This window comes from Panthera tigris, chromosome B1 (assembly GCF_018350195.1).
Source record: "Panthera tigris isolate Pti1 chromosome B1, P.tigris_Pti1_mat1.1, whole genome shotgun sequence".
In the NCBI taxonomy this organism is placed as follows: domain Eukaryota; kingdom Metazoa; phylum Chordata; class Mammalia; order Carnivora; family Felidae; genus Panthera; species Panthera tigris.
In genome coordinates, this window is record NC_056663.1 from 148,210,601 (window position 1) to 148,224,566 (window position 13,966).

The 13,966-nt window shown below is 34.4% G+C and overlaps 1 protein-coding gene across 4 annotated transcripts in view; it reads left to right on the plus strand.

Annotated features, from left to right (window-relative positions):
* The window catches only part of LOC102969965 (sulfotransferase 1 family member D1), a 45,012-nt gene extending 37,509 nt beyond the window's left edge, over positions 1 to 7,503 (plus strand). For 3 of the 4 annotated variants that reach the window (XM_007086913.3, XM_042984417.1, XM_007086914.3), the window contains 4 exons: positions 434 to 560; positions 1,923 to 2,017; positions 3,572 to 3,752; positions 7,188 to 7,502. In XM_007086913.3, the coding sequence (XP_007086975.1) occupies positions 434 to 560; positions 1,923 to 2,017; positions 3,572 to 3,752; positions 7,188 to 7,300 (516 nt within the window). In that variant the 3' untranslated portion in view covers positions 7,301 to 7,502. Of the gene's footprint in view, positions 1 to 433; positions 561 to 1,922; positions 2,018 to 3,571; positions 3,753 to 7,187 lie in introns of all 4 variants that reach the window. The other variant, XM_042984418.1, reaches the window with a different exon arrangement.
* The last annotated feature ends 6,463 nt before the right edge of the window (positions 7,504 to 13,966 follow it).

Below are 13,966 nucleotides of genomic sequence, written 5' to 3' on the forward strand. Positions count from 1 at the left end.
TCCTTATAAAAATTTATTTTCAATTAAAAATAGGGCATTTTTTCAGTTTTAAAAATTTTACTTTAGCTTTCTATAAGTTTTATAATTTCTGTTTCTTTTTACATGTTTTAGTAAGTGATATAGAATAATATTTTAAATTTGAGAACAATATTAGCTCATTTTTGCTAATATAACATTTACTATAATTCTTATTATATTTGATTTTCTGTGTTTTAAGAGATGTTCTTTTCAAAAGCTAAGGAGAAACAGGGTGTGAAGGCACAAATCTTTGTGTTAAACAATACATAGTTGTGAATATTCCATGTCAGGATATATATATAAATGCTGAGATCAGGACATTGATAGGAGAAAATAAGCATTCTCGCAAGACAAGCAAGTTTACAAAATATTAAAAAATATAAATGAAATGATGATTTGCCATATCTCTCCACAGATGGTCTACGTGGCACGAAATGCTAAAGATGTGGCTGTGTCTTACTATTATTTCTACCAGATGGCAAAACTGCATCCAGAGCCTGGCACCTGGGAAGAGTTCCTGGATAAATTCATGACTGGAAAGGGTGGGTTCAACTCTTACTTTACTCAAGGTGTTCTATAGTGAAAAGTCTTTTTTTTTTTTAATAATTTTTTTAATAATTTTTTATTTTTTATTCATTTTTTAATTTTTTTAAATCTTTATTATTTTTGAGAGAAAGATAGAGAGACAGAGTGTGAGTGGAGGAGGAACAGAGAGGAAGGCACAGAATCCAAAGCAGACTCCAGGCTCCAAGCTGCCAGTACAGAGCCCGACACGGGGCTCGAACTCACAAACTGTGAGATCATGACCCGAACTGAAGTCGGATGCCCAACCGACTGAGCCACCCAGGGGCCCCTTTAATGTTTATTTTTAAGAGAGAGAGAGAGACAGAGTGTTAGCAAGGGAGGTGTAGGGAAAGAGGGAAACACAGAATCTGAAGCAGGCTTCAGGCTCCGAGCTGTCAGCACAGAGCCCGACTGGGGGCTTGAACTGTCGAGCCATGAAATCATGACCTGAGCCGAAGTCAGAGGCTCAGCTGACTGAGTCACCCAGGCTCCCCATAGTGAAAAGTCTTTTTGCAAGAAGATAGAAAGTTCAAATATAAATCTGTTATTATAAACCTAATATGTGCCCAGCACTCTACTAATGAATTAGAAAGACTATAGAAGAAACCGAATACATAGTCATCTCTTCCCTTTAAGAACTTTTAGGGAATATGTAACACAGATTTTTCAGTTATTAGTCTTGTTTCATTAGTGCTTAGTGACGATTAAGTGTTTTCATCCCTTGCTGTGCAGCCATTGTATTGTTTCGATTTTACACGTATTTCTTAGGCTCTCTTTTCTCTACCAGTCCCTTATTTTTATTACCTAGACTGAAAATTCTTGAGTAAAGATTTTATCCTTAAGGCTCTGTTTCTCTACCTGTGTATCGTCTTTCAGGGAAACATACTTATGCCAATAGTAGTAGCTCTACATATAGTTCTCATACAAACATTCTTCTATAAAAACTCTCTTTTCAAGGCAAGTCCATCTCAATGGTGTCTTGCAAATTTTTACTCCTGCTACTGCTTGGATGATTCTCTGTCCATATAATGTCTACTCATTCTTACTATTATCAAAGCCCAATTTTTCCTCTTAGATCCAAATACATTCTTCTTTCTCCAGAGCCCTTTCTTAACCTCTCCACCCCTATCATTTTCTCTCCCTCTCTTCTTCTATAAAGTTCCCTGCCACTCCTTTCCAAGTAAATTGTAAATTTAGTGAAAACAGAAGTAATTACCCCATTAGCCCAATTTCTTGAACTGATAAGCGCTTTTGTATTGATAATGATGACTTGGCATAATATGTAACAGTTCTCTATGCAAATGGTTTTAATTTTCCAAACATTGTATCTTTCAATTTAGTGGCTTTTGGTGCGTGGTATGATCACGTGAAGGGCTGGTGGGAGAAGAGGAATGATTATCGTATTCTTTACCTATTCTATGAAGACATGAAAGAGGTGAGAGGCAACTACAGTACAATTTCTCTTTTACTTTTTAACAAAAACTAAGGTTCATCTTTTTTTATATCACATTTTCCTTTCTTCTTGATCTATAAATATGACCAATCCACTATCCTATTAATTACACCTTGAAAATTGATATTTTACTCAATCCCCTATTTTTCTACTACTACTGCCTCCTGCGCTAGATCAGACAACTATATTGACTTATTTGGAGTACCTCATTTTGCTTCTATTGTCCACTGAGAGAAAATGATCCTCTTGAAAACTCAGAGTATGCCCACTCCCTTCTTCAAATCTCTCAGTGGTTTCTGTCCCTACATGAAATACAAAATCATTAAGATAATTTTGAGTTCAGCATTATTTAGTCCCTATCTCTCTCCAACCTCTTCTGGTATCACGTTTGTTTTTCTTACTAAGTGAGCTTGCCTGAAATATTTTTCCCCACTATTTTCAAATTAACTTTTCCTCATTCTTCATGTCTTAAGTTAAATGTTAACTCTCCAGAGAGTTCTTTCATGTCCATAATGTCAAATACTTCACCTTGTCTTATCTATTAAAGTCCCTTTTGCAGGGCACCTGGATGGCTTAGTCAGTTAAGTGTCTGACTCTTGATTTCAGTTCAGGTCATGATTTCACGGTTCATGGGATTGAGCCCTGTGTTGGGCTCTGTGCTAACAGCATGGAGCCTGCATGGGATTCTGTCTCTGCCTCTCTCTCTCTCTACTCTGCATGTTTGCTCCCTCTCTCTTTTAAAATAAATAAATAAACTTTTAAAAAGTCTCTTTTGCTGTTGATTTTTTCATAGCATCTACTACCATATCTTTTTAAATGATCATATGATTTTTATCTTTCATTTTGTTAATGTGGTGTATCACATTGATTTGCTGATGTCAAACTACTTTTCCATCACTGCAATAAATCCACTTGATCATGGTATACAAACCTTTCAATGTGCTTTTGAATTTTGTTTGCTAGTATTTTGTTCAGTATTTTTGCATTGATATTCACCAGAGATGTTAGTCTGTTATTTTCCTGTGCTGTTCTTATCTTTTTTTGGCATTTGGGTGATGCTAACCTTGTGAAATTGGTTTGGAAGTGTTACTCCCTCTTCTACTTTTTTGGAAGAGTTTGAGAAGGATAGATATTAATTCTTCTCTAAATTTTTGATAGGTATTCTATTCTTGATGTTAGATACACTTTAAAAAAGGAGATCAAAATTTTGAAAATTATACCTTAGGATAATAGTAGCTTGCTTTATTACCATTTGTTATTCTACCTGGTTAATTTTATTTTTGAGTGTGAAAGGTTGAATATTAACCCAAATTTTTTTGCATTTTTTGAAACAGAATTTAATCTTCTTTGTAGCGGGTGATTGCCTGGCATAACCAAGAATAGGACATGTACTTTGGAAAGCAAAGTAAACCATACACATAAAAATGTAAAATCATTTTCTCAATCGCATTGAGATATGTAGAACCATATTAAATACATTGCCTATTGCATGACTATGTCTACCTGAAATAATTCTTTTATTTTATAATTTTTTAGGATCCAAAGCGTGAAATTCAGAAATTGTTAAAGTTTCTAGACAAAGATCTGCCAGAAGAAACTGTGGATAAAATCCTCTATTACAGCTCTTTTGATGTGATGAAGCAGAATCCATTTACAAATTATACCACTGTAGCAGGAGTTCGTATGGATCATTCCATTTCTCCCTTCATGAGAAAGGGTGAGAAATCATATACTAGTTTGCTAATTACATTATAGATAGGTGGAGAGCTAAGAGCAATACTGTAGGAGATGGAAAGAGATTGAGTATGCTGACAAGAAAAAAATTAGGAACAACAGCAACAAAAACTTAGGGGAAATACGTGGCAAATAAACTCTGTAATTCCTGTAAGCCTATCATGTAAGACAGACCTTCTAATGAGAAATGGTTACTCAAGAGCCTATACATTGATAAACATGAGTCTTGGCATCCATTGCTATGTCAGAAGAATGCCTTTCATTTGTGTGAACTCTCTAGATATTTTTCACATGCCTTACAATTTTTTCTGTGGTCAGTAGCCAGCTTAAATGATGTTAGACATCATTTTTTGTTAACAAAGCTCTTGAGGGCAAAGAATAAAGATTGTGAGACATTGAATTTTCTTTCAGTGACATTTCTTGAAGCTATTTGAGAGATTATTTCTTTATATAAGATACTGGAAAAACCCATGGGTATTTTGGAAAACTAAGGAGGCCTGGGAGTTTGGGAGTGAGGGATGGAGTTATGGAGTTCTAAAATTAAAGATTTAAAAATACAAGTGTGGTAGAATTAACAAAATTGATAACATCCTGGCTAGACTTATCCAGAAGAAAAGAGAAAGGACCCAAATAGATATATCATGAATTAAAGAGGAGAGATTGCAACCAACACCACAGAATAGAATTGTGAGAATAATAATATGAAAAATTATATGCCAACAAACTGGGCAATTTGGAAGATATGGACAAATTCCTATAAATATAGAAACTGCCAAAATTGAAATAAGAAGAAATAGAAAATTTGAACAGACCCATAACCAGCAAAGAAATTGAATCAGTAATCAAAAATCTCCCAACAAACGAGAATCCTGGGCCAATGGCTTCCTAGGAAAATTCCACCAGACATTTAAGAAGAAATAGTATATATTTTCCTCAAACAATTCCAAAAAATAGATGTAGAAGGAAAACTTCCAAACTCATTCTGTGAAACCAATTGTCTTGATTACAAAACCAGACAAAGACCCCACTGAAAAGGAGAATTAGAAGCCAATATCCCTAATGAAATGGATGTAAAAATTCTCAACAAGATAGTAGCAAATCAAATTCAGCAGTCCATTAAGAGAATTATTCACTATGACCAAGTGGTATTTATTCCTGGGCTGCAGGGCTGGTTCAATATTTGCAAATAAATCAATCTGATACACCAAATTAATAAAAGAAAGGATAAGAATCATATGATTCTCTCAATAGATGCAGAAAAATCATTTGACAAAATACAGCATCCTTTCCTGATAAAAACCCTCAACCAAGTAGAGATAGAAGGAACATACCTCAACATCATAAAGGCCATATACAAAAGACCCAGAGCTAATATTATCCTCTATGGGGAAAAACTGAGAGCTTTCACCCTAAGGTTAGGAACATGACAGGGGTGTCCACTCTGACCACTGTTGTTCAACATAGTATTGGAAGTCCTAGCCTCAGAAATCAGGCAACAAAAAGACATATAAAAAAGGCATCTACATTGGCAAGGAAGAAGTCAAACTTTAACTCTTTGCAGACGACATGATACTCTATGTGGAGAACCTTGAAAAACTCCACCAAAAAACTGCTGGAACCTGACATATGAATTCAGCAAAGTCTCAGGGTACAAAATCCACATACAGAAATCTGTTGCATTTCTATACACCAGTAATGAAGCAGCAGAAAGAGAAATCAAGGAATTGATTACATTTACAATTGCATCAAAAAAACCACATGAAATACCTAGGAATAAACCTAACCAAAGAGGTAAAAGCTTTTTACACTGAAAACTATAGAAAGCTTATGAAAGAAATTGAAGAAGACACAAAGAAATGGAAAAACATTCTATACTCCTGGATCAGAAGAACAAATATTGTTAAAATGTCGATACTACCTAAAGCAATCTGCACATTCAATGCAATCCTTTTGAAAATAACACCAACATTCCTCACAGAGCTAGAACAAACAATTCTCAAATTTGTATGGAACCACAAAAGACCCTGAATGCTGGAGGCATCACAATTCTGAACTTTAAGCTGTATTACAAAGCTGTAATTATCAAGACAATATGGTATTGGTACAAAAACATAGGTCAATGTAACAGAACAGAGAACCCAAAGATGGACCCACAAATATATGGCCAACTAATCTTCAACAAAGCCGTAAAGAATATCCAATGGAAGAAAGACAGTCTCTTTAGCAAATGGTGTTGGGAAAACTGGACAGTGACATGCAGAAGAATGAAACTGGACCACTTTCTTACACCATACACAAAACTTAATTCAAAATGGATGAAAGACCTATATGTGAGACAGGAAACCATCAAATTCTTAGAGGAGAAAATAGGCAGAAACATCTTTGACCGCAGCCAGAGCCACTTCTTCTCGACATGTCGCCATAGGCAAGGGAAACAAAAGCAAAAATGACCTATTAGGACTTCGTCAAGATAAAAAGCTTCTGCACAGTGAAAGAAAAAATCAACAAAACTAAAAGGCGATCCACATAATGTGAAAATATATTTGCAAATGACATATCTGATTAAGGATTAGTATCCAAAATCTATAAACAACTTCTTAAACTCAACACCCAAAAAAGAAATAATCCAGTGAAGAAATAGGCAGAAGACATGAATAGATCCTTTCCTAAAGAAGACATCCAGATGGCTAACAGACACATGAAAAGATCCTCAACATCACTCACCATCAGGGAAATACAAATCAAAACCAGCCCTGTCAGAATGGCTAAAATGAACAACTCAGGAAACAGCAGATGTTGACAAGGATGTGAAGAAAGGGAACACTCTTATGCTGTTGGTGGGAATGCAAACTGTGCAGCCACTCTGGAAAACAGTATGGAGGGTCCTCAAAAATAAAAATAAAACTAGCTTATGACCCAGCAACTTCACTACCAGATATTTATCCAAAGGATACAAAAGAGTGCAATAAGTGAAATAAGTGAAATAAATCAGAGAAAGACAAATATCACATGATTTCACTCATATTTGGAATTTAAGAAACAAAAAATATGAACATAGGGGAAGGAAGGAAAAATAAGATAAAAACAGAGAGAGGAAAACCATCAGAGACTCTTAAATGCAGAGAACAAACTGAGGGTTTCTGGAAGGGAGGTGGGTGGGGTTATTGGCTAAATGGGTGATGGACTTTGAGGGGAGCACTTGTTGGGACTAGTACTGGGTGTTATATGAAAGTGATGAATCACTGAATTTAACTCCTGAAATAACTATTACACTATATGCTAACTAACTTGAATTTAAATTATATATATATATATATATATATATATATATATATATATATGGTAATTCAAATTAAAACTGATCTAAGAAGGAAATTTTATAGATGTCTCAAATTTGTCATTTTATCTTTCTTTTCAGGTATTTTGGGAGATTGGAAAAATCACTTCACTGTAGCCCAGTATGAGAGATTTGAAAAAGAATATGATAAGAAAATGAAAGGGTCTACACTGTCGTTTCGTTCAGAGATTTAAGAAATACTGTTCTTTCTCCAACTCCTTTACCTAACCCTTAAATTAGAAAAAAAAATCCCTTCAAACATTTAGTGAAAAAAATTCTGCATGAAATATTTCTTTACTTACTAATAGTAGTGTTTTGTAATAGAATATTCAAAGAATTTTGGAGTCTACATATAAAAAATCAGTAGTCTCTATGATTTAATTAATTAATGTTCTTACTACTCTTAAAGACAAAATAATAAAATGAAGTTTAAACCTATAAACATACCTGCTTTATTTTTTTAAGTTTATTTATTTATTTTGAGAGAGAGAGAAATAGATAGCAAACAGGGAGGGGCAGAGACAGAAGGAGACAGAGAATCCCAAGAAAGCTCCATACTGTCAGCACAGAGCCTGATGGGGGGCTTGAACTCATGAACTGTACAATCATGACTTGAGTTGCAATCAAGAGTTGGGTGCTAACTGACTGACCTGGGTGATGCCTCATTGCTTTTTTTTTTTTAATTCAAGTTCTGGGTCATTGGACTTGCAAAGAAGATATTTAGGACAGTCTTCAAGATGGATGGATTAGAACCAAAATATTCACCTTAAAAAGGCTTTAATTTCTCTTTGTTACATGCTTAGAATGATACCAGTGTAATATAAGCTTAATGACATTTTTGTGCAGAGAGTTCACTGAAATGTATTACTCTAAAATGGTTTACTATGGATTAAATTTTGGATAGTATATCAATCAGTAGTAGTCTCCTGTTATAGTTTATAGGAGTTCAAAGAAATTTAAGCCAGATTAGCACTAAGAAAAAAATACACGATGAGGTATGACCTCACACCAGTCAGAATGGCTAAAGTTGACAACTTAGGCAACAACAGATGTTGGTGAGGATGCAGAGAAAGAGGAACCCTTCTGCACTACTGGTGGGAATGCAAACTGGTTCAGCCACTTTGGAAAACAGTATGAAGGTTCCTCAAAAAAATTAAAAATAGAACTACCCTACGACCCAGCAATTGCACCACTAGGTATTTATCCAAGGGATACGGGTATGCTTTTTCAAAGGGGCCACATGCACCCCAATGTTTATAGAAGCACTATTGACAATAGCCAAAATATGGAAAGAGTCCAAATGTCTATCAACTGATGAATGGATAAAGAAGATGTGTATATACATATACATACACACACACATACACACACACACAATGGAATATTACTTGGAAATCAAAAAGAATGAAATCTTGCCATTTGCAACAAGGTGGATGGAACTAGAGGTTATTTTGTTAAGCAAAATTAGTCAAAGACAAATATCATATAACTTCACACATATGTGGAATTTAAGGTACAAAACAGATGAACATAAGGGAAGGGAAGCAAAAATAATATGAAAACAGGGAGAGGGACAAAATAAGAGACTCAAATATAAAGAACAAGCTAAGCGTTGCTGGAGGGGTTGTAGGTGGGGAGATGGGACAAGGGGCCACAGGAAGACACTTGTTGGGATGAACACTGGGTGTTATGTGTAGGAGATGAATCACTGAATTCCACTCCTGAAATCATTATTGCACTATATGCTAACTAACTTGAATGTAAATTAAAAATAAATAAATAAATAAATAAGAAAATTAACATTAAAAAAGGAAGGAAATACAGAGAAATAATTGTAAGAACATAAGAAATAGCTACAATACCAGTAGTTGATATTTACTGACAGCTTACTACGTAACAAGCACTGTGCTATACAATTTACGTGGCTATACTTTAACTGATCTTCATTCAATTCTTTATTTTTTATTGTTATTTAATTTAATTTTTTGTTTCAAGTTTTTATCTAAATTATAGTTAGATAACATATAGTGTAATATTAGTTTCAGGAATAGAATTTAATGATTCATCACTTACATATTGATCTTCATTCAATTCTTTAAAATAGGTATTCTAATTTTTCCCAATTTTCATAGTCAGTAAACTATCAGTACACACATAACAAATATTCTGTGAAGGCATAAAGAAAGGCCAATTTGGTTTCTGATCCTTTTTTATTAACTCTTATCCTCACATTCCTCTCTGACTTATTCTGTATTCTCCCTCTTTCATGTTTTCAAATCCCTGCCATTGTGTGTTAATCACACTTCATGACTACCAGCTATTTCAGATGTAAACTTACCAAGATCACTGAAAATCTTCTCTGATGAGGAAAATAACAGAAGTTCTCAAATTTCATGCATTGTGAAACAATAAGAAAAACTGCGTTGCTTCAAAAAACCTCAAGTAGGAATAAATAATAGCTATTCTTGGATTTTACTTTTAACTTTTTTTACTGTGATATATACACATAGTAGCGATTTAATAATAAATAATATGTTTTAGATGCCACAAACTGAGGTTTCAAACTTCTTTTAATCCATATTTATTTTCTATTTTGACTTACCTTAGATCTTGAAGTGCCTCTCACCTTTCTTCACATTATAGTCTTAATAATTATGACTATTTTATTTATTTTATTTTTTTTTAACGGTTATTTCTTTTTGTGACAGAGAGAGACAGAGCATGAACGGGGGAGGGCAGAGAGAGAGGGAGACACAGAATCGGAAGCAGGCTCCAGGCTCTGAGCCATCAGCCCAGAGCCCGACACGGGGCTCGAACTCACGGACCACAAGATCGTGACCTGAGCTGAAGTCGGCCGCTTAACCAACTGAGCCACCCAGGGGCCCCAATTATGACTATTTTAAAGATAGAGAAAATCACAAAGAATTTAAATGATTTTCCCCAAATCACACATTTAAGAAGTAATGAGATTTGTTCTATAATACAAATGACCAACATCGGTTTTCCAATACATGTCATTGAAATGAACAAGTGGTCATTTCAAATTTCTGCCAATATCCTCTATGTTCTGTGCTCCCTTTATTCAATGAAGATTTAAAATTGTATTTTGAATGAATCAAGATATTATCTTTGGCTTAAAATATGTTAGCATCCAGGGGCGCCTGGGTAGCTCAGTTGGTTAGGCGTCCAACTTTGGCTCAGGTCGTGATCTCACAGTTTGTGAGTTCGAGCCCCACATCAGGCTTTGTGCTGATAGCCTGGAACCTGGAGCCTGCTTCATATTCTGTGTCCCCCTCTCTTTCTGCTCCTCCCTGCTCACCTTCTCTCTTTCTCAAAAATAAATAAAACATTAAGAAAAATAAAAATACATTGGCATCCACGGAATTTTGTTTCATTTAGTTTTTGGAGAAAACCAGCAGAGAATCGGACACACTTCAGATTTCTAAAAAATATAGTCGATATGCAAATGTAGACAAAACATAATTCCTATTCAGTGCAGCACTGAAACTATAAACATGGCATGAATGCTCTGATAAGGAAAACCACGCCATGAACTACAGTAACTACATAAGCTGAATTTTCATAATGTCTCTCATTTCAGATACTTTGCCTGCTTTTTGTCATGGATATACAGGTAATTTTCAGACCACGTTGCCAGTATTTTGATTCAGAAAACATTAGCACTGCACTTGTAATTCTTGACTTAGTATAAAAATAACACTTTGGGCATAAAGGTAGTAAATACTGTCTATCTTTAGCACTCAATTGAAATGGAAGAGTTCAAATGCACTTACCTAAAATCTCCATTTGATGTAAACCATTTTATCTTCAAATGATGTGAAGCGTTTGCTTATTGATAAATACTATACTATAATTTCATCAACCAGGTCCTTTTCAACTCTCAATTATTCTATATTATAATAACTCTCAAGAGCTCTAATTTGAAGAGGGGAGATCTCAATTTATTGAAATTAGCAGTTGAGTAATTGAACTTGGCATGCACGTTCCTAGGTTTTATTTTAAAATGTGGTAGTGGGGTGCCTGAGTGGCTCAGTCGATTAAGCATCCGACTCTTGACTTCAGGTCAGGGCATGACCTCACAGTTCATGGGGTTTGAGCCCAATGTTGGGCTCTGAGCTGACAGTGCAGAGCCTGCTTGGGCTTCTCTCTGCCCCTCTCTCTCTGCCCCTCCCCTGCTCATGCTTGTGCTCTTTCTTTCTCTCAAAATAAGTGAATAAATTTTTTTTAAATGTGGTATTTATACTTTGAGTATCTTACATTCACCTGAAACAAATAAGACAGTTGCTCTGATACTATTCTAGACACACTCACATGACACTTTTAAAAGTAAAATGAAAAAGAATACATACTCAAGACTAAGACTGTAGGTGGTTGCTTTTATGTTGCAGTGAAAGATGTAGTCACTTTCCTTATGCTATTAATTTAGCAAACTAATAACCTCCTGATACGTAATTATAAACAGACCTATTCTAGTTGATTAAATAATTTTATAAAGTGTGAACTGTTTTATAAATTCAGTAACCATATAATATTATATATTATACTATGATATAATAATGTTAATAATTATATTAACTATAAAAGTATAATGCCATATTATTATATTATGCAATGTTATAATAATATGTGTGTGTACCAACCTAGGTAATATTTTAGGATGTTTATTGCTTATGCAGAGCCCAAAGAAATAAAGGGAAAAAGTGGAGCTGTTCCTATTGAAGGAGAATATGAATAAAAACATATATGATTTAAATTCATACATATTTTATTCAGAATGGCAATATTCAGAAAAATTAAAACCATATATATAAACAGAACTTTAAGGAATCATTAAATGGGACTATTTCTTTAAACCACACTTTCCTATGCTTGGTTTTCCCTGGTTTCCATCAACCAATTCATGAACACATGGATCTATGTTTCTATCACTACACTATTCATGTTAGAAACAAACAAATGCTGAGCACATGGCTCTTATCTTTGGGGAGCTTACAACTGAATAAATCAAAGACAGACATGGGACTACATATTAAGTGTTACATTGTCTTGTTCAGACATTAAATATCTCAGAAATTCTGATAAGATATTTCTTTCAGCTGTGAGAGACAGAGTACATATTGCCTGTCAGCACTGTTTTCATCTCTAGAAGGAAAGAGGTGCATTTTTCTTTTTTAAAAATATTTTTTAATGTTTGTTTATTTTTGAGACAGGGAGAGACAGAGTACAAGTGGGTGAGGGGCAGAGAGGGAGGGAGACACAGAATTTGAAGCAGACTCCAGGCTGTATGCTGTCAGCACAGAGCCCCACTTGGGGCTTGAACTCACAAGCAGAGAGGTGATGACCAGAGCTGAAGTTGGAGGTTTAATGGACTGACCCACCCAGGTGCCCCAAGAGGGGCATTTTTCTTTAGAATTTTATAAGTTACAACTTTCTAAACAATTAACTATCACTGGTCTATATGTCAAAAGATACGGACCAGGAAGATGTGGCGAGAATTCTTAGAATCAAACAGTAATAGATGTAGATCAGAATTTCCATATTAAACGTTAAATAAGACAAAGAAAGAAATGGTTAAGATAGTTTTTAAAAATTAGTAAGCTAGGAAGAGAAGGAGAGAGGAAGAGAGAGAGAGAGAGAATTCCATTTTATATATGCCAAGACTACGGCATCCAAAGAGGGAAATGGAAACTTATCTTGCATTGCTTCCAATTCTTTAGGGAGGTAAAATGTTTTATCTTTTGAGCAAGTATAGAATTACATGTGACTCCTTGAACAGTTTAAACCAAAAATAAACTAACCTTATGAATCCTGTCCATTAGTATGTCCTGTGTTTCTATTTTTCAAAATGGAAAAAAAAACCCACAGATAGTATGCTGAAGAAAGTGGAAAAATATTAAATTTTTTATCTCAACCAAGGACTATAAGAAAGACCCCATTTATAATAAAAGGGTTTATAACTTCAACAAAATGTATGGGAGAATTCCTGAAAATTTTTAACGAATATAATCACAGCCAGATTTACTTTTTTAAGATAAGAAAAAATGGACTGTATTTTATATACAAACTTGGTATAATATTTATATATAAAATATATAAACATACATAATTGATGTATATAGTTATATGTAAACACATATTAATGTATCCATTATCACAGAGAGTAGTTTTGCTACCCTAAATATCCTGTTTTGCCTATTCATCCCTTCTTCCCCACTAACCTCTGCCAACCACCAATCTTTTTACTGTCTCAATAATTTTACCATTTTCAGAATGTCATATTATTAGAATCATATGGTATGTAGCCTTTTCTGATTACCTCGCTTCACTAGGTAATAAGCATTTAATTTTCCTCCATGTCTTTCTGTGGCTTGGTAGCCCATTTCTTTTGATGGATGAATAATATTCTATTGTTTAGAGTTTAATTATCCATTCACCTACCAAAGGATATCTTAGTTGTTTCCAACTTTGGGTTATTATGAATAAAGCTGCTATAAACATCCCTGTGCATGTTTTTGTGAAGGCATAAATATTCAACTTTTTTTGGGAAAATGCCATGGAGGGTGGATTAGTGGGTCATATAATAAGAGTATGTTTAGGTTTCTAAGTAACTGCCAAATTGTCTTCTAGAGTGGCTGTGCTGTTTTACATTCTCACCAGCAATGAACAAGAGTTCCTGTTGCCAGAATTTGACGTCTTAATGTTCCAGATTTTGGTCATTCTAATCATTTTTAGTGGCATCTCACTGATGTTTTAAGTTGTATTTCCCTGATGACATAGGATGTGGAGCATCTTTTCATATACTTATTTGCTACTTGTATAATTTCTTTGGTGAGGTGTAT